A 23,602-nucleotide genomic window follows, 5' to 3' on the forward strand; every position below is an offset into this window, starting at 1 on the left:
CATCCATGGTATCGCCTGATATTTTGTCGAGACTGGGTCAATGAATATGATGACGTCACTCGAGGCTCTGCCGAGAGTGACGTCATTATATTCTTTCACCCCGTCGAGACAAAATATCACGCGATACCATGGATGGACGGAACTGTAACGTATATATGGCATGACCAAAGTAAAGAGAATTTGTCATGGGATGTGGAAAAAAATCATTGGAAATTCACCATGGGCAATCAACCCAAGCCTAGAAGTTGTAGAACTATATTTTGTTTCAGTCTTGGCAAGGCCAGTTTTGTCCAGTTCCGGAAAAGACATCATGAATTCATTCACCCTGCCGAGACGAAAAAAACACCAATTCCATGGATAAAAACGTATAAGCTTATATCCCGTGACGCATCAAAGCTAAATTTTGTTTTGAAATGTCTTCACAACGTACAGATAACTTATAACGACATAATCGCCTTCACAAGACAGGAAAAACGCACACTTTGTTTTTCGTCTGCTACAAATCTAGTCTTGTTGGTTGACGGAGAGAATAAAGCTTCAATCGTACCTTCATCAACAGGAATAAATGCTCAATCCGCTGTCAGTTCGCAACTGAACCTTGTTTTTTTTTTCTTTAACTTTTTGGTTAACATTGAAACGGCAATCCAAAAGAGTGTTTCAGCTGTTTCAAGACACAGGCTTAGCTCCTTAGTCTAAAATGACATCGGAAGCGAACAAAATAATTGTCGCGTGTACTGTCGTCACAAAAAGACGTCATGACAAAGTTACACGCAAAGCGAAAGAGACTTTGACGTCATTTACTTTTTTCGGAATTTTCCGTCTGTTCCCAGCTTGTCAGTGAAGACCTGACGTGAGTAAGCTTACCCAAAACGTCTTTGTTCTCTATTCACATTGCAGCTGTGAAATAGTCAGTCTTGTGTCTCGGTCGTGTAGGTACAGAGTTTGCTTCTGCAATCATTGTTATGGGGGCGAGGACGCCCCCATTCTATACGGATAGTTTCGAGGTTGACCATGGGCAGCGCCATTTTGTTGTGAAATACGTCATCAGTTTGTGTACACAGGAAGTTGTGACATCCGTCACCCTATGGGAGGGGTGGAGGCAACATTGTTCATCTGTAGAAAGTTGTGAAATCCGTCACCCTATGGGAGGAGTGAAGTCAAAATTGGGAGTCATCACAGAGTTTGTGTAACACAGGAAGTTGTGAAATACGTCACCCTATGGGAGGGGTGACGGCAAAATCGCAAAAACATGATAGGTCGCATTGTGCAGGGTCAACTGCAACAAACTCAAACCGAGCCATTCATACCTACTTGTATTTGAGCGACTTATATACCGACATTTTTATTTCTTATTTTCAGCACAGGTGTAGGAAAAATCATGAACCAAAATGTTATTTATTTTCTAATTTAACATTGTTTTTACAAATATGACCATGGTCTTTTAAACATACAGTGACATTAAACATTGTTATGTTAAAAAAAAAGAAAAAAGAAAAAAAGCTTTTGTGCACAAATCAGAAAACTACAGGCCAAACCGTGAGTGTCTGTGGCAAAGCCCGACCCAGGAAATTGCACTGATTTTATATTTAGATCAGAGGGAAATTGTCAAGAACAGGCGCTTGCATTTGGATGTGTCCAATGATAGTAGGTTTGGTTGTGATCAATCAGAATAATGTAGGAATAAAAATGTATGACAGTTTTATAGTATGATGACATGTAATTCACATATGCTGAAATATGATATTATACATCATGTAATATTATTATGGCTGTTGCCATGACCATGAAACCCAACAAAGGTTTAATGTAATGTAATTCAAAATACCAAAACCGAGCACCTATTAATCTCGTCTTTGCGCGTGAAGATTGAGGCCGTCTGCCAGTAGCGGTTAGGTCATACAGTGGAACCCCTCTCTAGCGACCTTTAAAATGTTGACAAAAATCGGTCCTTATGGAGGGGGGTCCTTACAGAGGGAGGGGGGCGGAGTCAGGGGGCCACAAAGAAAGTCAGATTTTCTTAAAAAAAGAAAACAGAGAAGTTTGAGTTGCTGACGACCGTTCCCTCTGAAAGCAAACTGCTTCGATTTCATGTTTGTCCTTGGTGTCCACCAGTTCTGGTGCATGTACTACCCTGGCCAAGTTTCCTCTCAAGACATCAAAGAGACCGCCTCTGGGCGAACCACCTCTCATAGCTAAAACTGGGTCAATGACCCCTGGGAAGAAGGTCAGTGTCTATAAAATTTTACCCCTAGGCCTGTGGCCAGGGGGGGGGGTGTACCATTTGAGAATCAGACCAAATGAGAATTGAACCATTTGAGAACATCCTTTTTTTTCAATCACTACATCGAAGGCCTGCGGCCCGGGGGCGAATTTTTTTTTCACACGTCAGTTGCGGGCTTTTCAATTTCAAAGGCTATTTCCGAGTAGCTACGAACGTAAACGGAAGTTCCGATGTGTTCGGATGCTTATCGATTTGAGTTGTCGTTCGTGTCTCGCTGACCCAGTACACGGTAGCGCTGGAATGAGTGCAATCCGAGCTACGAACTTTGCCGATTGCAATCTAGAAATGATCGTCACTGCTGCAGGGTCAATGTGTGAGTTAATAGGATATAGCGAAAAGAATTGCACTCAACACTCGCTCAATCCATGCTGAGGCTCATAAACTCCCAGCCTGCATAACATCATACAGAGAGCAGTCTTTCTTTCCTCGCACCATTGGCGAATGGTATCATCAGCCTCGGACATTTTCCTCTCACTGATTTTCAATCATCGGTTTGGATCAACCAGCAGGTAAGTTATTGTTTTTAAAATCCAAGACATGACCATTGCAAACGTGGCCTTTGTAGAACTGAGCAAGATTCATCTGTTGTGTATGTCATGTGTGTGTTACTGAGTAACTGGGTGTGACTGTGAGTCACAGACTAGAGTGTGTGCTTGTTGTGTTCTTATTTTTTTTACTCAAGTTTAGAAAATGCTTGATCTTTAATCTATATGCACAGAATCAAATGTTGCTGTATCAGTGTATGAACTATGGTTGTAAAAGAATAAACAAAACAATTACTGAATTAGTGAGTGATTTGGCTCTGATAGTGAAGTTGAAATAGTACTTATTTCATTTTCAAGACATGTTAATAGTTATGTTAATATTGTTATGGTTTTTTTCAGGCCTCCCGAGAAACCAGAGGTGATGTGCATCATTCATACAGCTCCTGTCTTCCAGTTCCAACAGTTTACCTTTAAACATGGATACATGTACTGGAGAGGTATCAGGATGACTTGGCGTGGTGCTTTACATTACAGACTATACCCCTGAAGAGTAAGTTACACATTTATAAGGTATTGGTGATGGTAGTCTGTAGCTAGCTATAAACATGCATGTACTGGTGTAGATCATTCAGCAGTCTTTTGTTCTTTGTAAATTGTATTACATTTACAAGTACTTTGTAGATGAAATTATTCATACATTTGAAGATGCATAGTAATACTGTGCATGGTAATTCACTAATTGGTATGCTGTACTTTGTATACATAATGGTACAAATATCTTTATTTTCTCTCTCCTTCCCATCTTAAAGTTTGTTGCAACCCTATACTCATAAAGTGCATTATGCTGTTTGCATGAACATTGATTTGAACTATTGTGAATGTGATGCAAGAAAGTAAAACATGAAATAGCTAGAATGAAAGATTTACACATTACTGGAATTATTTTAAATACAGTCAGTCCTTTCGTTGGCTCACAAACACAGATCTGGCCAGTTTTTTTTTATAGTTTATTTTTTTACTTTTTACATGGAATAAAAGTTATAGTAAAACGTATCAACACCCTACAGTGTTAGAATTTTCTGAATGACTTCACATCACATTTCTCAACAAAACTGTAAGGTGTCAACGCTAAATAGGGAATGTGTGTGGGATGAGGGCTCATGCTGTCAATTAAAAAAATAGTAAATTTCCATCACATTCCAGAAAAACCGCTCACATCAGCAGCATAACAAGATATCATGTCGTTAGAAAGGTTCTTGTGAGGAAGTCTTTTTAATTTTAATGATGAAAGATTCTTTTTAATTTTAATGATGAAAGTATATATAAATAAATGGTTTTCACAGGAAGGAATGATGGCACCTGTAATATTACAGAACAATGTTTACAGTTTAGTTAATAGTTGTCACTGTCAGTATCACCCACACCATTCTCCATCCCACTGATTGTGTGAAGAACAAGTACATGTATTACTTCCTACCTACCTTCCGGCACCCCCACCACACACCCTCTTCTCAATACCAAAAACATATCCCCATCAGCGCACAGCAAAGTCTGAATGTGCTCAGTAATACATTTTCTTTATTTTCCAGGAAGTGAGGTGCCGAGATATGACGTGCAGGCAGCTTGCAGAGTGGTGCCTGGCTTTGCTGAGGATGATGATCAGATTCAGTCCATTCTGTGCTGACAGTTGCTCTCTCTCGATTGAGCATTTTTATTTTAACTAAGGGGGAAAAGTAAATGCCTCTGCAGAGATTCGAACCTAGGACTTTGAGATTTTCAGGCCCATGTCCTAACCACTAGTTTTTATATTTAGTCAAGTTTTGACTAAATATTTTAACATCGAGGGGGAATCGAAACGAGGGTCGTGGTGTATGTGTGTGTGTGTGTGTGTGCGTGCGTGCGTGCGTGTAGAGCGATTCAGACCAAACTACTGGACCGATCTTTATGAAATTTGACATGAGAGTTCCTGGGATTGATATCCCCATATATTTTTTTCATTTTTTTGATAAATGTCTTTGATGACGTCATATCCGGCTTTTCGTGAAAGTTGAGGCGGCACTGTCACGCCCTCATTTTTCAACCAAATTGGTTGAAATTTTGGTCAAGTAATCTTCGACGAAGCCCGGGGTTCGGTATTGCATTTCAGCTTGGTGGCTTAAAAATTAATTAATGACTTTGGTCATTAACAATCTGAAAATTGTAAAAAAAAAAAAAATTTTATAAAACGATCCAAATTTACGTTTATCTTATTCTCCATCATTTGCTGATTCCAAAAACATATAAATATGTTATATTCGGATTAAAAACAAGCTCTGAAAATTAAATATATAAAAATTATTATCAAAATTAAATTGTCCAAATCAATTTAAAAACACTTTCATCTTATTCCTTGTCGGTTCCTGATTCCAAAAACATATAGATATGATATGTTTGGATTAAAACCACGCTCAGAAAGTTAAAACAAAGAGAGGTACAGAAAAGCGTGCTATCCTTCTTAGCGCAACTACTACCCCGCTCTTCTTGTCAATTTCACTGCCTTTGCCATGAGCGGTGGCCTGACGATGCTACGAGTAAAATGGCATTGCGTTTCATTCTGTGAGTTCGACAGCTACTTGACTAAATATTGTATTTTCGCCTTACGCGACTTGTTTTTATTGTAAGATGGATATATATGTCTAGCAGATGCAGCTACATGTACAAATGTGCCAAATTAGAACTTGCATTCTCAGCCTATAGTTTTCTTGGGCCATTCATGTGAGTACTAAATATTGTGAATGCATTGGTATTCCTAGACTATCACACATGTGAGACTGCCTTTTCTTACTTTTGTGAAATGTGTGAACTCACTTTGTTTACCTCTTTGTGTTAATAAATGCAGTTTATCAGTTACCTCTGTTGGTTTCTTCTGCAAGTATGTCAAATGGCCCACACACACCCTCATGCGCACACACACACAGACACGCACAAAATCAGATCTCAAGTGTAAGTATTCTTTTTGCAGTTTTATTTTAATGCCCATAATCAGTCAAACAAATAATTATATCATCACACTTGCACCTAAGCTTAAAGTAGCAGTCCTGCATACATGTGTAATGTGTAAATGTTTCAGGTCACCATCTGTCCTGGCTTGAACATGCAATAAGAACACCTCTACACAAACACACGTACAGTCAACTGGCTAGCTGCTTCCCTGTAAGGCATATTTGTCTATGAATTAATCGATTTTCCGCAGACAGCAGCCAGGTAGTGGATCTTTAGTATATGTCCAAGCAGACGGTTGATCTTATTACAACACATCAAGGAAATATTTAAAAAAAAACTGATTCCAAAATCTAACCTTCCAAAGTTCATAATCAATAAAGAAGAATGGTATGTTACTGGAACCCTTTATTTATGACTTAAGGCAATGTGCGGCAGTAAAATTACCAAACTTAAAGGTACTGAACTTGTCAAATCCAGGTGCACGGATCCCCTGGGGCTTTAAGTCATATCTCAGACAGCTATCCGTTAGAAGAACTACCAAGTTTCATTGACTTGCACCCAAAGAGTCAAGAACTGCGATTTTTTTACGAATTAATTTCGGACTCTGTCCCGGCTGGTCTTGACCTATTTTTGGATCTAAATTTAGATCAGGTAGATCACCACATCATGCACAAAAAGACACGTCACTGCAAACTATGTCAGACATCATCATGAGTTTGTGTAAAACAAAATGGAGGCCGGAATCACTCATTTGAATCGAACTCAGACCAAACACCACGTAATAACTAGGTTAATTTATGCACTCGCGTGAACAAGAAACTGTCGAGCTTCACAGATGTCGTCGTTGGGTAGTTTTGGGTTTGTTTTAGTACCATAGGAGGATTTTTGAACTGTAAATGCACTCAGCTGCAACAAAAACGCAAAACTAAGGCTGTGAGCTGCATTGTGCCTTTAAACTTGAAGAATAGTCAAGGAATAACTTGGTTTTCTGGTTAATTCTTGAAGTGACTTATTAAAATGAATGAAAACATTGTGGATGGATATAGACTGCTGTTGCTATGGAATCTAGCATTAACAGCGCCATATGGGATTTCTAGAAAACAGTTTTACAGCAACATCATACATCAGAAATTCCCGCAGTGGGGCACTGCGGTTATGAAATTAAAGGCCCCTCCTGTTTTTGGAACCGCAGGAGCTTTCTAGTTTGCTGTTAGGTAGATTTTTGGTTCCTCTTTCCTGTCATGCTCTCTTTTTCTTCATGAATTCTTTTCTTTTTTCTGCCTTCTTGCTCATTCACCTGTATTTTTTCCAAAAATCTCTTCTCTTGCCGCTTGTCTTGCGATTCATGTATAGTTTAATCTGTTAGTGTTCTGATGTAAGTCCAGCAGTAGATAGGTTAAGCCTATTTTAACATACTGGAAACTGGTAATCTTCCAGTAGGTATTAATTTAGTTTTACTAAAGCCTGCTGGGACACAAGTAATGGGTTAGTGCATTTGTAAACAGGAATCGCTTGACAAGTGGCCCCCTTCATCCCCCCTTCCTCGTCCTGATATGGCTCTGCGTAGTCGGCTGGACGTTAAGCAACAAATAAACAAACAAAAATACATCAGAAATTCATAATATTTAAGGATACACATGTATTATATCTACAATCATAAAGAACGTGTTTTTTGTTAAAAACTACAGTTGAATTTAAATTAATTATTGTAATGAATATGCAGTAAGAAATTCGTTCATCCTCATGACAAAAGATATCAAAATTCAACTGTAGTCTGTTGTCAAAAATCGTTCTATATGATTGTAGATTGATACATGTGTATCTTTGTGCCAAATATTAGGAATTTCTGATGTATGATGTCGCTGTTAAACAGTTTCCTAGAAATCCAATGTAACGACTGTTTCCAACGGCACTCTACGTCGATCAGTATTCACAATTCTCCGAAAGCGGCGTATGGCTGCCTAAATGGCGGAGTAAAAAGGATCATACACGTAAAAATCCACTCGTGCAAAAACACGAGTGTACATGGGAGTTTCAGCCCACGAACGCAGAAGAAGTATTCACAATTGTTTTATTTATTTTTATGCAGAAAACCAGGTTATTCCATGTATTTTCCGAATTCAATTTTACTGCCGCACATTTCCTTAAAGGCACAGTGCAGCTCACAGCCTTCGTTTTGCGTTTTTGTTGCAGCTGAGTGCATTTACAGTTCAAAAATCCTCCTATGGTAGTAAAACAAACCCAAAACTACCCAACGACGACATCTGTGAAGCTCGACAGTTTCTTGTTCACGCGAGTGCATAAATTAACCTAGTTATTACGTGGTGTTTGGTCGGAGTTCGATTCAACTGAGTGATTCCGGCATCCATTTTGTTTTACACAAACTCATGATGACGTCTGACATAGTTTGCTAGTGACGTGTCTTTTTGTGCATGATGTGGTGATCTACCTGATCTAAATTTAGATCCAAAAATAGGTCAAGACCAGCCGGGTCTGAGTACGAAATTAATTCGTAAAAAAATCGCAGTTCTTGACTCTTTGGGTGCAAGTCAATGAAACTTGGTAGTTCTTCTAACGGATAGCTGCCTGAGGTATGACTAAAAGCCCCAGGGGCTCTGTGCACCTGGATTTGACAAGTTCAGTACCTTTAAGAAAATGTAAGATTTACTGAACTTTGACCCAGCAGTTTTTGTAAGTGGACAGGCCTTAGTTTTATTTCGGTGGCATAATTCAATGCGCCTCGTCAAAATGTCTTGAACTGAAAACAAAAGCAGACGCAAGACTTATGGTCAGTTGGAGTTGTCTCCCGTACTCCTAACTTGAATGTGCTGCAGACAGGTGTACCCAAACAGCTCATATCACAAACGGTTTGGAATTCCCAAAAACGCCAGATCCGCACTGCACAACTTCAGTCTCTTTTTGAAAATGTGTATCTTGAGAGAAAAATATAGAATATTGCACCGTCCAAAGGAATGGAGTTCTTATGGGACAATGACAGCGCTCAGTTCAAAACGATAGGACAACTTTTTAAATGAGGCAGGGGCCGGACGGGGGGTTTAACTACCGGGGGGGGGGGGGGGGGGGGTTACGGGGGTTGCGCAACCCCCCCCCCCCTAGCCTAAACATGTACCTCACTTATTTAAAACATTTTTTATGATTGTTTATTTTATGCCGTTTCATGCAAGGAGCGACCATTTTCCTATCTCAGAATATGACCTACCCATCAGCTTCAGGGGGCTTTGCCCCCTCACCCCTTGACCCCGCCAAGGGGAACTTCCCCCTGGACCACCACTGGCAACCCCCCCCCCCCCCCTCCCCACCCCTCCTCTTAGCCTAGTCCGGCCCTGTGAGGCGTAGCGGGCCTTTAAAACATTGACAAAAATGTACAATAGCAACAAGTTGTAATGCTCAATACTGAGACTGAGTGGACATTTACAATACTGGGAAACAGTTCTTTTTGTCCGGTGATCCTCTGCGGCTGTTGCTGTAGTTTCCCCATCGATCATAGCTGGACTTGGATAGCACTGCTTTTCATCCACATTCACTGGCCAGGTCTTCATCATCTTCAGTCACTACTGACAAATGAATGAGAAAGGAACGGATCTTAAACACAACGACAAGAACAAGTCTAAGTATGAGTATAAAGGAATAAGTTGTGTACTGTTTGTAACTGACACACATACACACACTAAACCCACATAAATGCCAAGAGCTTAAACATTCTTTTTCCCTGGTAGACAAGTTCAAATAAAATCCCCCGACTCCCCCCCCCCCCCCCCCCCTACTGCTGGATTTTTGTTGGAACCCCAAAGACAGTGATTAAGTGGATTTCCATTATAGTCAAGGCGGTTTTCAATGTAACTTGCAAGCTACAGAACATGTAGTGATGTACACACATGCAACTTTAACTTGTCTACATTGTATACATGTCTGTCACCATATTTGAATACATTCAGTTCACTAATTCAGTCAAAATTTCACTGAATGTAAAACGACATATTATTCTAGAAAGATATCAATGCCACTGTCCTACATTATCATAGGAATCATGTGTGTCAAGTTCTATTATTATTTTCCTTTTAAAGTTTTACGCTCTCTGTGCTCTACACACATGCATAATATAAAAAAGGAAAATAATAATAGAACTTGACACACAGTTTCATTGAGATAATTATATCCTGACAGTGACAGTGTTTACTGCAATGCATTTTTTTTTAATCAAACATACACACTGAAAGTCATGCGCTTCTAGTATATTAGTAATGGTTCCAATACGGGAGGAAGTGATCACCATACTGGTGAAATAAGGCTAAGAGCTTGCGGGAGTCAGTAGGTGTTCATTATTTTATTATTATCCCTGAACCTGAATTATAAAAAAAAAAACACCACTCTCTCACAGTCTTGCTCACAGTCACACACGCACACCTCCACATGAGTTATTCTGACCAGAACTTGAGAATGAGAGAGAGGGGAAGGAAAAAACACACTGTATGTCATAACACTGACACTGACAGTTGTACATGTGTATAATAAAACCTTTTACCTGATTCGTCGCTGGCCATGCAGCAATCGGTTGGCTTTTTCAGCTGAGAGGAGACCTGCAATAAAATAATAGATGAAGTACCAATCATGGGAACATCACTTTCAAAATGGTGAGTACTAGCAGAGCAGTAGAACCATTGATTGCCTTTCAAAGAAACGCACTGTAACCAGCCAGCCTGGGTAAGTCAGCAATTTGATTCTTGAACTAGCCTCCAACCTGCTTGCAATTATATTCCGAGAAGGTTATCTATTTTTAATTCTAGCATTAAAACATTTGACCAGCACTAGCTTTGATTTTTTATTCACTGTCTTGGAAGTTGGATTCAATACAGGGCAACTATCTTCGTACCTGACGTAAGGCAAGGATACATACATACACGTACAGGTACATGCATCCAATGTTGTTGTCAGAGACTGACACTCAGTGACTGTCAGTGACAGTGAGCGGAGTGACACATGTTGCAACACATACTCGCAAAGACCCACTCTAAGTATAAAACGAAACATGGAAACTTACCTCTGGTTGATATGCAATGGTTCGCCCGTCCCAATTCTCTCGCATTAGCAAACATCATTGGAGATTCTTTCCGAATTGATCACCTTCGCTCCTTGCCTTGGACTGCCATTTTGTAACTTGACTAAAAACCGAAACGCTATAGGTCTGACAAACCACGCTCAACGTCCAAAATAACTTGAGGAGGAAAAAATAAGGGCCCACAATCTTTTTTGGGGCAAAAACGTTGTTTTGAAATCTCCAAAGCTGCTTGCAAAGTCAAAGATGACGCAGAGATATGTACAGTATCTCCCTGGATGACGCAAGGATAGTGTTCGACTCGGCTCTTTGACTTGGTAAACATCGGAACTTCCGATTACGTTCGTAGTTACTCGGAACCAGCCTTCGGGATTGAAAGCCCGCAACTGACGTGTGAAAAAAAATTTCGCGGCCCGGGGTTCACATGGGCTGGTTTGTTTGTTTGTTTCAAACCCACACCCATATACACACATTTCCCATTTAAACCATTTGTCGGCCCCCTGTCGATATTTATCGACTAAGTTCCTTGTGTTCGTGTTGATGACGGCTTCAGAAGACAAATCAGCGAATCTATCGTGAGGAAGACGTTTATGTACAAATCACCGAACCCCACCCAGTTTTTGTGTGCATTATTTTTTCTGAAGAATAAACTGCATGTGGTTAATTTCATCCGTTTAATGCTTGTCGAAACGAGCCATAAGGCTTTAGAATAAAAGATTTCACGCATTGCTTGGCCATCTGATCACAGATGAGGTCGCAGTTTGTAGGTTGAATCTATGAATCGGCCAGAGATAGATCTGCATTTCTGGTACGACCTTCCAGATTATCAACAGCGGGTTCATGGTCAGAATCAAGAGGTCAAATTTGCGTGGCTCCCAATCATTTCCATTTTCTTGTTTCTGCAGCTGCGCAAGTTTATTTTGCCTAGGTCATGGCCGAACTTTAGGCCTACGGAGAAATATCGCTGGATATTTTCTCCCTAGATTAACAGAGACAAAGAAGGGAAGTCATGCTGTATAGTGTGCTATGAAGCACAGCGCAACCGCTACCGCGCCAAACAGGCTCGTCACTTTCACTGCCTTTTGCACTAGCGGCGGACTACGTTCAGTTTCATTCTGTGAGTTCCACAGCTTGACTAAATGTAGTAATTTCGCCTTACGCGACTTGTTTCTTCTTCTTTTTACATTTAGTCAAGTTTTGACTAAATGTTTTAACACAGAGGGGGGAATCGAGACGAGGGTCGTGGTGTATGTGTGTGTGTGTGTGTGTGTGTGTGTGTGTGTGTGTGTCTGTCTGTGTGTGTGTGTGTGTGTGTAGAGCGATTCAGACTAAACTACTGAGCCGATCTTTATGAAATTTGACATGAGAGTTCCTGGGTATGATATCCCCGGACATTTTTTTCTTTTTTCGATAAATACCTTTGATGACGTCATATCCGACTTTTTGTAAAAGTTGAGGCGGCACTGTCACACCCTCATTTTTCAATTAAATTGATTGAAATTTTGGCAAAGCAATCTTCGACGAAGGCCGGGGTTTGGTTTTGCAATTCAGCTTGGTGGCTTAAAAACTAATGATTGAGTTTGGTCATTAAAAATCGGAAACTTGTAATTAAAATTATTTTTTTATTAAACGATCCAAAAACAATTTCATGTTATTCTTAGTCATTTTCTGATTCCAAAAACATATAAATATGTTATATTTGGATTAAAAACAAGCTCTGAAAATTAAAAATATAAAAATTATGATCAAAATTAAATTTCCGAAATCGTTTTAAAAACTATTTTATCTTATTCCTTGTCGGTTCCTGATTCCAAAAACATATAGATATGATGTGTTTGGATTAAAATCACGCTCAGAAAGTTAAAACGAAGAGAGGTACAGTGAAGCGTGCAAGGAAGCACAGCGCAACCGCTACTGCGCCAAACAGGCTCGTCACCTTCACTGCCTTTTGCACTAGCGGCGGACTACGTTCAGTTTCATTCTGTGCGTTCCACAGCTTGAATAAATGTAGTAATTTCGCCGTACGCGACTTGTTTTACATTTAGTCAAGTTTTGACTAACTGTTTTAACGTAGAAGGGGGAATCGAGACGAGGGTTGTGGTGTATGTGTGTGTGTGTGTGTGTGTGTGTGTGTGTGTGTGTGTGTGTGTGTGTGTGTGTGTGTGTGTGTGTGTGTGTGTCTGTGTGTGTGTGTATCAATCAATCAATGACGCTTATATCGCGCATATTCCGTGGGTACAGTTCTAGGCGCTCTGCAGTGATGCCGTGTGAGATGAAATTTTATACGGCCAGTAGATTGCAGCCATTTCGGCGCATATTTACCTTTCACGGCCTATTATTCCAAGTCACACGGGTATAGGTAGACAATTATTAACTGTGCCTAAGCAATTTTGCCAGGAAAGACCCTTTTGTCAATCGTGGGATCTTTAACGTGCACACCCAATGTAGTGTACACGGGGGGAGGGTTCGGACACCGAAGAGAGTCTGCACACAAAGTTGACTCTGAAATAAATTTCCGCCGAACCTGGGATCGAACTCACGCTGACAGCGGCCAACTGAATACAAATCCAGCGCGCTACCAACTGAGCTATATCCCCGCCCCAATAGAGCGATTCAGACCAAACTGCTGGACCGATCTTTATGAAATTTGACATGAGAGTTCCTGGGTATGATATCCACGGACGTTTTTTTCTTTTTTTCGATAAATGTCTTTGATGACGTCATATCCGGCTTTTTGTAAAAGTTGAGGCGGCACTGTCACACCCTCATTTTTCAATTAAATTGATTGAAATTTTTTTAAAGCAATCTTCGACGAAGGCCGGACTTCGGTATTGCATTTCAGCTTGGTGGCTTAAAAATTAATTAATGACTTTGGTCATTAAAAATCTGAAAATTGTAATTAAAATTATTTTTTTATAAAACGACCCAAAATTACTTTTATTTTATTCTTCATTGTGTTCTGATTCCAAAAACAGATAAATATGTTATATTAGGATTAAAAACAAGCTCTGAAAATTAAAAATATAAAAATTATGATTAAAATTAAATTTCCGAAATCGTTTTAAAAACAATTTTATCTTATTCCTTGTCGGTTCCTGATTCCAAAAACATATAGATATGATATGTTTGGATTAAAAACACGCTCAGAAAGTTATAACGAAGAGAGGTACAGTAAAGCGTGCTATGAAGCACAGCGCAACCGCTACCACGCCAAACAGGCTCGTCACTTTCACTGCCTTTTGCACTAGCGGCGGACTACGTTCAGTTTCATTCTGTGAGTTCCACAGCTTGACTAAATGTAGTAATTTCGCCTTACGCGACTTGTTTCATTTTCTAGTGCGCTCTTGTCAATATATATCCTGCTGGAATGTAAGGTTTCATATGTTAAAAGATCAGTCTTTCCCTTGCAAACGCTTCAGTCGGCTCACAAATTCATATCTAGCCACGCTTTTAATTGGGATAAGGCCACCTCTCCACTTGACAATCTACCTTTTTCTTGTTCGTTCATGTGCTGAAACTACCACAATGTTTTACATGTACGACCGTGTTTACCCCGCCATTCAGGCAGCCATACGACGCTTTCTGGAGAAGCCTGCTGGGTAGTTTCGTGTTTCTATAACCCACCGAACTCTGAAACGGTCCATAATGGATTACAGGATCTTGGTCTTATGTGCTTGCGTTTACACTCGAATGGGGGTAAATAGTGGTCATTAGAAGACAGAAGTTTGAGTGATGGAATCAGTTTGTACGGATACACAACTCAAGTATACTTGTCAGCGGACCGGGCCGTGTTTTAGGGCCCGTTCACACAGCGCTACGTCCTTACCACGACCATGCCGATCACGCCGATCTGAAAAAGTTATCAAATCGGGGTATATCGCCGTCAGAATCCAGCACATGGCACTAATACCCCAGTCACATAATATAGACGCCGCTTCTGCTACGATGGAAAAGTGTCCGAGAGCGTGGCCAATCGTGGACCAAACGTGGCAGGATCTTCATTAGCGTGGTGTGGTCGGGGTGTGATCTGCTAGGTCGCGAAGCTGCGCCCTCTCCCTACGCTTATTAATTTTGAACTGCACAAAACAAGCGTAGCCGGGTCGTGGCGCAGTACAGTCATGATGTAGATTTTACATTTACTTTAGTCAAGTTTTGACTAAATGATTTAACATAGACGGGGAATCGAGACGAGGGTGGTGGTGTAAGTGCGTATGTATGTATGTATGTATGTATGTGTGTGTGTGTGTGTGTGTGTGTGTGTGTGTGTGTGTGTGTGTGTGTGTGTGTGTGTGTGTGTGTGTGTGTGTGTGTGTGTGTGTGTGTGTGTGTGTGTAGAGCGATTCACAGTAGAATTCCTGAGTGTGATATCCCCGGACGTTTTTTTTCATTTTTTCGATAAATTTCTTTGATGACGTCATATCCGGCTTTTTATGAAAGTTGAGGCAGCACTGTCACGCTCTCATTTTTCAACCAAATTTGTTGATATTTTAGTCGAGTAATCTTCGACGAAGCCCGGACTTTGGTATTGCATTTCAGCTTGGAGGCTTTATAACTAGTTAATTAGTTTGCTAATTAAAGTTGTCATTAAAATCGAATTTTCACTAACAGATTTAAAAATGATTGCATCGTGTTCCTCAATTTTTCCTGAATTCAAAAATATATACCTATGTCACGTTTACTCTACAAATGTTCTCAGAATTACAGAAAATAGGTTAAGTAGGCCTAAGTACTGCGTTTGCACGCTACGCGGAGACGAGCGTGACCCGTCTCGGTCTTTAGGTGTGGTTAGTCGAGACTATCTTAAATACAGCCTCGGCGATGACTGTTTGTTGGTGTTAATCTGTTACTTTGATGCCGACAGCTTGACTAAATGTTTTTATATCGCTTCACGCGACTTGTTTTGATTTGCCATGTGCTGGATTTTGACGGCGAGCCCCGACTTGATAACTTTTTTAAATCGGAGTGATCGGCATGGTCGTCGTAAAAACGTAGAGCTGTGTGACGGGGGCCATACAAAAAAACCTACATCACGACCATACTGCGCCACGACCCGGCTACGCTTGTTTTGTGCATTTCAAAATAAGCGTAGGGAGAGCGCGCAGCTTCGCGACCTAGCAGATCCCACCCCGACCAAACCACGCTCACGAAGATCCTCCCACGTTTGGCCCACGATTGGCCACGCTCTCCACAAATTGTACAACGGAGTAGAACTAGAAGTGGCGTCTCTGTGTGAACGGGGAAAAATTAACGAACAAGTAAATGATGCAGTAGCTGCATGTCTGCCTGTCTGTCTGTCTGTCTGTCTGTCTGTCTGTCTGTTTGTGAATACATGTATGTGTGTTTGTCTGTCTGTCTGCGAATACATTGTCTGTCTGTCTGTTTATCTGTCTGTCTGTAAATACAGTGTCTGTCTGTGAATACATTGTCTTTCTTTCTGTGAAGACAGTCTGTCTATCTGTCTGTGTCTATTTCAGTGAATACATCGAGGGTGTGGACAAGTCTGGGGACACGGGCGGACCACAGGGCCCGTTGGTGGCCTGTCTGTTCGTGGTGTGGCTGGCGTGTTTCCTCGCCTTGAGGCAGAACATCTCCCAATTCGGAAGTGTGAGCAACTGCTGGCTTGTTTAGTCTTGTAAACAGTCTCAGATAATAATATTTAAGCGTTTTGATGCTATCCATGTGATTATCCCAAATTACGATTTAGGCCTCTTGTGTTAATCCTTTCGATATCACTATCTCGGATCAGGATCCTTTTGCTATGACGAGCTCAGATCATGACCCTTTGGCGATCACTATCTCAGATCATGATCTATTTGCGATCACTATCTCAGATCATGACCCTTTGGCGATCACTATCTCAGATCATGATCTATTTGCGATCACTATCTCAGGTCACGATCCTTTTGCTATCACTATCTCAGATCATTATCCTGTTGCTGTCGCTATCTCAGATCATGATCTTGTTGCTATCACTATCTCATATCATGATCCTTTTGCTATCACTATCTCATATCATTATCCTTTTGCTGTTGCTATCTCAGATCATGATCCTTTTGCTATCACTATCTCAGATCATGATCCTTTTGCTGTTGCTATCTCAGATCATGATCCTTTTGCTATCACTATCTCAAATCATGATCCTTTTGCTGTTGCTATCTTAGATCATGATCATTTTGCTGTCACTATCTCAGATCATGATCCTTTTGCTGTTGCTATCTCAGATCATGATCCTTTTGCTATCACTATCTCAGATCATTATCCTTTTGCTGTTGCTATCTCAGATCATGATCCTTTTGCTATCACTATCTCAGATCATGATTCTTTTGCTATCACTATCTCAGATCATGATCCTTTTGCTTTGACTATCTCAGATCATGATCCTTTTGCTGTCACTATCTCAGATCATGATCCTTTTGCTGTCACTCTCTCAAATCATGATCCTTTTGCTGTCACTATCTCAGATCATGATCTTTTTGCTGTCACTATCTCAGATCATTATCCTTTTGCTTTGACTATCTCAGATCATGATCCTTTTCTGTCACGATCTCAGATCATGATCCTTTTGCTGTCACTAGCTCAGATCATGATCCTTTTCTGTCACTCTCTCAGATCATGATCCTTTTGCTTAGACTATTTCAGATGATGATACTTTTGCTTTCACTATCTCAGAACATGATCCTTTTGCTTTGACTTTCTCAGATCATGATATTCAACGTGCTGATCATGATCCTGGTACTGACCGTTCTGGTCACCAACGGAGCCTTGATGCCCAATAGCGGAAAGGGTTTGAATTATTTCTTCACGCCCAAGTGGGACAACTGGCTCAAACCAGAGGTATTCATTGCGTGTTTTGTGGATGTTCCCAACTGCCGCTCTTGTCCGCCTGTCGCGGATCGCACGATCTGCTGGTCTCTTTGATGTTTGACTCACCTGAATAATGGGTGAGTTTTAGTATTCATCCATGGCCGTCTGCGTGGACGGACGGCAGGCCGTCCGTGGACAAAAACTTAACGTTGAGGTTATCTCGGATGTTTTTCAAGCTAGACTTTTGAATCTTTGCACACTTTTAGGGTTTGATGATCTCACGAAGTGACCCCAGTTTGGTTGACCCTCGTCAAATTTTGGGGTCACAGCGGGTATGGTTCGTTTCATAAAAACTTAACGTTGAGGTTATCTCGGGTGTTTTTCAAGCTAGAGCTTTGAAACTTTGCACAATTCTAGAGTTTGATGATCTCCCGACTTGACCTAAGTTTGATTGACCCTCGTCAAGTTTTGGGGTCACGGGTGACCTAAGTTTGATTGACCCTCGTCAAGTTTTGGGGTCACGGGTCATTATGGATATTTTGAGAAAATCATGTCTTGAAAAAAGGAGTCTGAAAATGGGGTTAAACTTTCAGAGTTTATGAATAGAAGATCTGAGAAAACTGGGTCTTGAAAGGGCGGGAGGTCTAATCGGGGGGTGGGGGTCTTAAAGGGGAGTGAGGCTTCTATTGGGTAGGATGGTTGGGGGAGGGTCTGAAAAGGGGGGGAGTACGTCTTATTTTGGGGGAGAGGGGGAACGGTCTTAAAAGGGAGGGAGTACGTCTTATTTTGGGGGAGAGGGGGAACGGTCTTAAAAAGGGGGGGGGGTATGTCTTATTTTGGGGGAGAGGGGGAACGGTCTTAAAAGGGGGGGGAGTACGTCTTATTTTGGGGGAGAGGGGGAACGGTCTTAAAAGGGGGGGAGTACGTCTTATGTTGGGGGAGAGGGGGAACGGTCTTAAAAGGGGGGGGGGAGTACGTCTTATTTTGGGGGAGAGGGGGAACGGTCTTAAAAGGGAGGGAGTACGTCTTATTTTGGGGGAGGGGGGAACGGTCTTAAAAGGGGGGGAGTACGTCTTATTTTGGGGGAGAGGGGAACAGTCTTAAAAGGGAGGGAGTACGTCTTATTTTGGGGGAGAGGGGGAACAGTCTTAAAAGGGAGGGAGTACGTCTTATTTTGGAGGAGAGGGGGAACAGTCTTAAAAGGGAGGGAGTACGTCTTATTTTGGGGGAGAGGGGGAACAGTCTTAAAAGGGAGGGAGTACGTCTTATTTTTGGGGAGAGGGGGGAACAGTCTTAAAAGGGAGGGAGTACGTCTTATTTTGGGGGAGAGGGGGAACGGTCTTAAAAGGGAGGGAGTACGTCTTATTTTGGGGGAGAGGGGGAACAGTCTTAAAAGGGAGGGAGTACGTCTTATTTTGGGGGAGAGGGGGAACGGTCTTAAAAGGGGTGTTCCGCTGTAATGGGAAATGACGAAGGAGAGTCGTGTAAGGAGATCGTGTGTGTGTGTGTGTGTGTGTGTGTGTGAGTGCGCGCGCGCGTGCGTGCGTGCGTGCGCGCGTGTGTGTATGAACCCGCGCACTTGCGTGCGAGTGCATGCGTGTGTGACGAATGGCGCGTTAGTAAAACGAATCCTGGACATCGGACAGTATACGCACACATCAGAAGTAATGATCGTAATCACTGTTAAAGTGTGGCCTTACCACAGTCTTTCTTTCTTTATTTGGTGTTTAACGTCGTTTTCAACCACGAAGGTTATATCGCGACGGGGGAAGGGGGGAGATGGGATAGAGCCACTTGTTCTTGTTCACAAAAGCACTAATCAAAAATTTGCTCCAGGGGCTTGCAACGTAGTACAATATATTACCTTACTGGGAGAATGCAAGCTTCCGGGAGCCCGGGTAGCTCAGGTGGTAGAGCACTGGACTTGTGATCGAGAGGTCGCTGGTTCGAATCCGGGCCGGGACGGACACGGGTCAACTTTATGTGCAGACCCAGAGACGGTATCCATCTCCCACCCCCGTGTCACCACAATGGCACGTTAAAGATCTTGGTCATTCTACCATACGTGCAGATGGCTGATACCACCTAAACACGCAAACATCAAAAAGCCGTGAGGGCGTAAAACTCGAATCGTATAAACCAATTCATGTCCAATATAGGCAATTAAGACCTGACGGACAATAAGCCCCTTAAAATTTACTTTTTTATGCAAGTTTCCAGTAAAAAGGACTTAACATTTCTTACATACTGCTTGACTAAATTCTTTACAAAAATTGACTATATTCTATACAAGAAACACTTAACAAGGGTAAAAGGAGAAACAGAATCCGTTAGTCGCCTCTTACGACATGCTGGGAAGCATCGGGTAAATTCTTCCCCCTAACCCGCGGGGGGTCTTACCACAGTAGTATCAGGGGCGGAATACATACAGACAAAAAAAAAATAACTCTGCCGACAGGTGTGGTGGGATGCCAGTGGGGAAGCCTTCTTCGGGGTGATCCTGGGCACTGGCGTCATCAGCACACTATGCAGTTATAGTCGCTATACGGATGGAAACCCTTTGAAGTAGGTTGATCTGTGCGTGCGGGGAGGGGGGGGATTGAGTGTGTGTGTGTGTGTCTCTCTCTCTCTCTCTCTCTCTCTCTCTCTCTCTCTCTCTCTCTCTCTCTCTCTCTCTCTCTCTCTCTCTCTTTAGTATTACTAAAGCACACTACCCTCACAGAGTTAGACTACATACATTTAGGGATCTTACCTCTAAAGTCAAGACTGCTTTTTAACAAAGGAATCTTTATGCATAAAATTATATCCGAAACTCTACCCCAAACCATTTGTTCAAAGTTCTCTTTGAAGAATTCACACCACCTTATGAAATTTAACACTCCTCTTCCTAGGATAGACTTATTTAAGTCTAGTCTAGTTTATTCAGGTGGCCGTCTCTGGAACGCTCTTCCGAATGCCTTACGGGAAGCTACCAGCACAGATTCTTTCAAAAACAAATATATATCCCATTTAATGAAAATAGTATATTCTTGATTGTTATGTCCTTTGGGACACAGTCACTCACCTTTGATTTATTGTTTTGTTCACGAAATTATGATGTTCTGCATAATATCCATTGTCTTACAGAGTTGATGTACTATTGCATAGTATTCTGACTCTAATTGACTTGCAAATTTTTGCTTTGCACCTTGTCATGAACATTTATAAACTACAATGTTTCATATAATGCACTTATGTACATAAACTTATACTGTTTTACTAATTATGTAAGTATGTAGTAGTAGTTATTATAGTAGATTTAGTCCCTCTTTAGGGCGAGGGCCAGATGCAAAAAAGTATACCAATGCTTATTCTGTTACCCTCGTAAAATAAAGAATTGTCATTGTCATTGTCATTGTCATTGTCTCTCTCTCTCTCTCTCTCTCTCTCTCTCTCTCTCTCTCTCTCTCTCTCTCTCTCTCTCTCTCTCTCTCTCTCTCTCTCTCTCATTAATGTGATGCTATGTATCAGAGATGCAACGATTATGTATAACTGTTTGCAGATTTGCGTGTGGAAGGCCATGTGAATGGAGGGATGAATAGAGGGATGACGGATGAATGGTTGGTCAGACAGACGGATGATTAGATGGATGGATGACAGAGGGACATGAGATGGATGGATGGATGGCCTGGATGGTTGGATGGATGGATGGATGGATGGATGGAAGGATGACAGAGAGACATGAGTGAAGTGTGATAGAGACTGGATTTTGTGTTGATGCATTACTGTCCTTTTTCAAACGTTTTGCTGTTGTAAATGCCTGTTTTCACTGTCGTCCTGTCGACTGTCATTATGATGATGATGATGATTATTATTATGATTAATATTATTATGATTATTATTCATGAAGCATGTAACTTTAAAACTTTGTACACCCCGAATTGAAATGGGCCCAAGGCCTAATCAATAAACCATCCAGACTCCAGAATCTCTCTCTCTCTCTCTCTCTCTCTCTCTCTCTCTCTCTCTCTCTCTCTCTCTCTCTCTTTCTTTATATATCTCACGAAAACGCACACACATGCTGACACACTCAAATAAACGAAAACAAACACGTTATGTCTCTCGCACACACACATACACACACACAAATACACAAACAATCACGCACACACAATATCAACACACACACACACACACACACACACACACACACACACACACACACACACACACACATCTTTAAGTACACAAACACAACGATTTTTTGATTGATCAATCTTCAATCTTATCACCATCATTTATTGAGGTGCTCTTCTTGTCTGCAAATTCTGTACTGCCGTTCAGCAAAAATATAGTTATATTTCGGTAAAAGGCCAACATAGGCGCGCGGCTGTTCGGCTTTAAATTAAGGTAACTGCCTGATGTTTTTTTGCTGTTTCAGAATGTCTGTGTTGGTTATCACCCTCGACACAGTCATCAGTATTTTCGCTGGCATTGTCTTGTTCACACACATGGGTAACATGGCTTACCGGGTCAATCAACCCATTGAGAGTTTTGCGCGTCTTGGAGGTAAAGGCACCCTCTGTCTCTACGCATGTGAACCTCTCTCTCTCTCTCTCTCTCTCTCTCTCTCTCTCTCTCTCTCTCTCTCTCTCTCTCTCTCTCTCTCTCTCTCTCTCTCTCTCTCTCTCCCTCCCCTTGTGTCATTGTGTCTGTGTGTGTGCGTGTGTCCGTGCGTCCGTGTGTCTGTGTGTGTGTGTGTGTGTGTCGCTCGTGCACCAAAGAGCACACTGTACATGCCAGCGAACCCGGGCGAGTTTTATCACTGATTCCTGTTTATTCGAAACTTGCTTTCAAATTCTTGACACAAGAATATACGCGAACAGTAGCTGATAGTGACAGTAATAGTGTCTCAACAAAGTTTTGAACAAGTCGCGCAAGGCGAAAATACAACATTTAGTCAAGTAGCTGTCGAACTCACAGAATGAAACTGAACGCAATGCAAGTTTTCAGCAAGACCGTATACTCGTAGCATCGTCAGTCCACCGCTCATGGCGAAGGCAGTGAAATTGACAAGAAGAGCGGGGTAGTAGTTGCGCTGAGAAGGATAGCACGCTTTTCTGTACCTCTCTTCGTTTTAACTTTCCGAGCGTGTTTTTAATCCAAACATATCATATCTATATGTTTTTGGAATCAGGAACCGACAAGGAATAAGATGAAAGTGTTTTTAAATTGATTTGGGAAAAAAATTGATAATAATTTTTATATTTTTTTATTTTCAGAGCTTGTTTTTAATCCAAATATAACATATGTATATGTTTTTGGAATCAGAAAATGATGGAGAATAAGATGAACGTAATTTTGGATCGTTTTATAATTTTTTATTATTTTTTTACAATTTTCAGATTTTTAATGACCAAAGTCATTAATTAATTTTTAAGCCACCAAGCTGAAATGCAATACGGAAGTCCGGGCTTCGTCGAAGAATACTTGACCAAAATTTCAATCAATTTGGTTGAAAAATGAGAGCGTGACAGTGCCGCCTCAACTTTCACAAAAAGCCGGATATGACGTCATCAAAGACATTTATCAAAACAATGAAAAAAACGTCTGGGGATTTCATACCCAGGAACTCTCATGTCAAATTTCATAAAGATCGGTCCAGTAGTTTTCTCTGAATCGCTCTACACACACACACACAGACACACATACACCATATGACCCTCGTCTCGATTCCCCCCTCTACGTTAATACATTTAGTCAAAACTTGACTGAATGTAAACAAGTCGCGTAAGGCGAAAATACAACATTTAGTCAAGTAGCTGTCGAACTCACAGAATGAAACTGAACGCAATGCAACGCAGCAAGACCGTATACTCGTAGCATCGTCAGTCCACCGCTCATGGCAAAGGCAGTTAAATTGACAAGAAGAGCGGGGTAGTAGTTGCGCTGAGAAGGATAGCACGCTTTTCTGTACCTCTCTTCGTTTTAACTTTC

The 23,602-nt window shown here is 41.3% G+C and overlaps 1 protein-coding gene across 1 annotated transcript in view; it reads left to right on the top strand.

Moving 5' to 3' along the window:
- LOC138955191 (sodium-dependent nutrient amino acid transporter 1-like) overlaps positions 1-22,174 on the top strand; it is a gene marked incomplete at its 3' end in the record, with an annotated part of 23,530 nt that extends 1,356 nt beyond the window's left edge. Inside the window, 4 exon segments of the mRNA XM_070326850.1 lie at positions 16,297-16,426; positions 17,522-17,656; positions 20,085-20,191; positions 22,047-22,174. Coding sequence (XP_070182951.1) covers positions 16,297-16,426; positions 17,522-17,656; positions 20,085-20,191; positions 22,047-22,174 — 500 coding nt within the window.
- Positions 22,175-23,602: the final 1,428 nt, after the last annotated feature.

The sequence above is a fragment of the Littorina saxatilis genome, unplaced genomic scaffold (assembly GCF_037325665.1).
Source record: "Littorina saxatilis isolate snail1 unplaced genomic scaffold, US_GU_Lsax_2.0 scaffold_784, whole genome shotgun sequence".
NCBI classification, from domain to species: Eukaryota; Metazoa; Mollusca; class Gastropoda; order Littorinimorpha; family Littorinidae; genus Littorina; species Littorina saxatilis.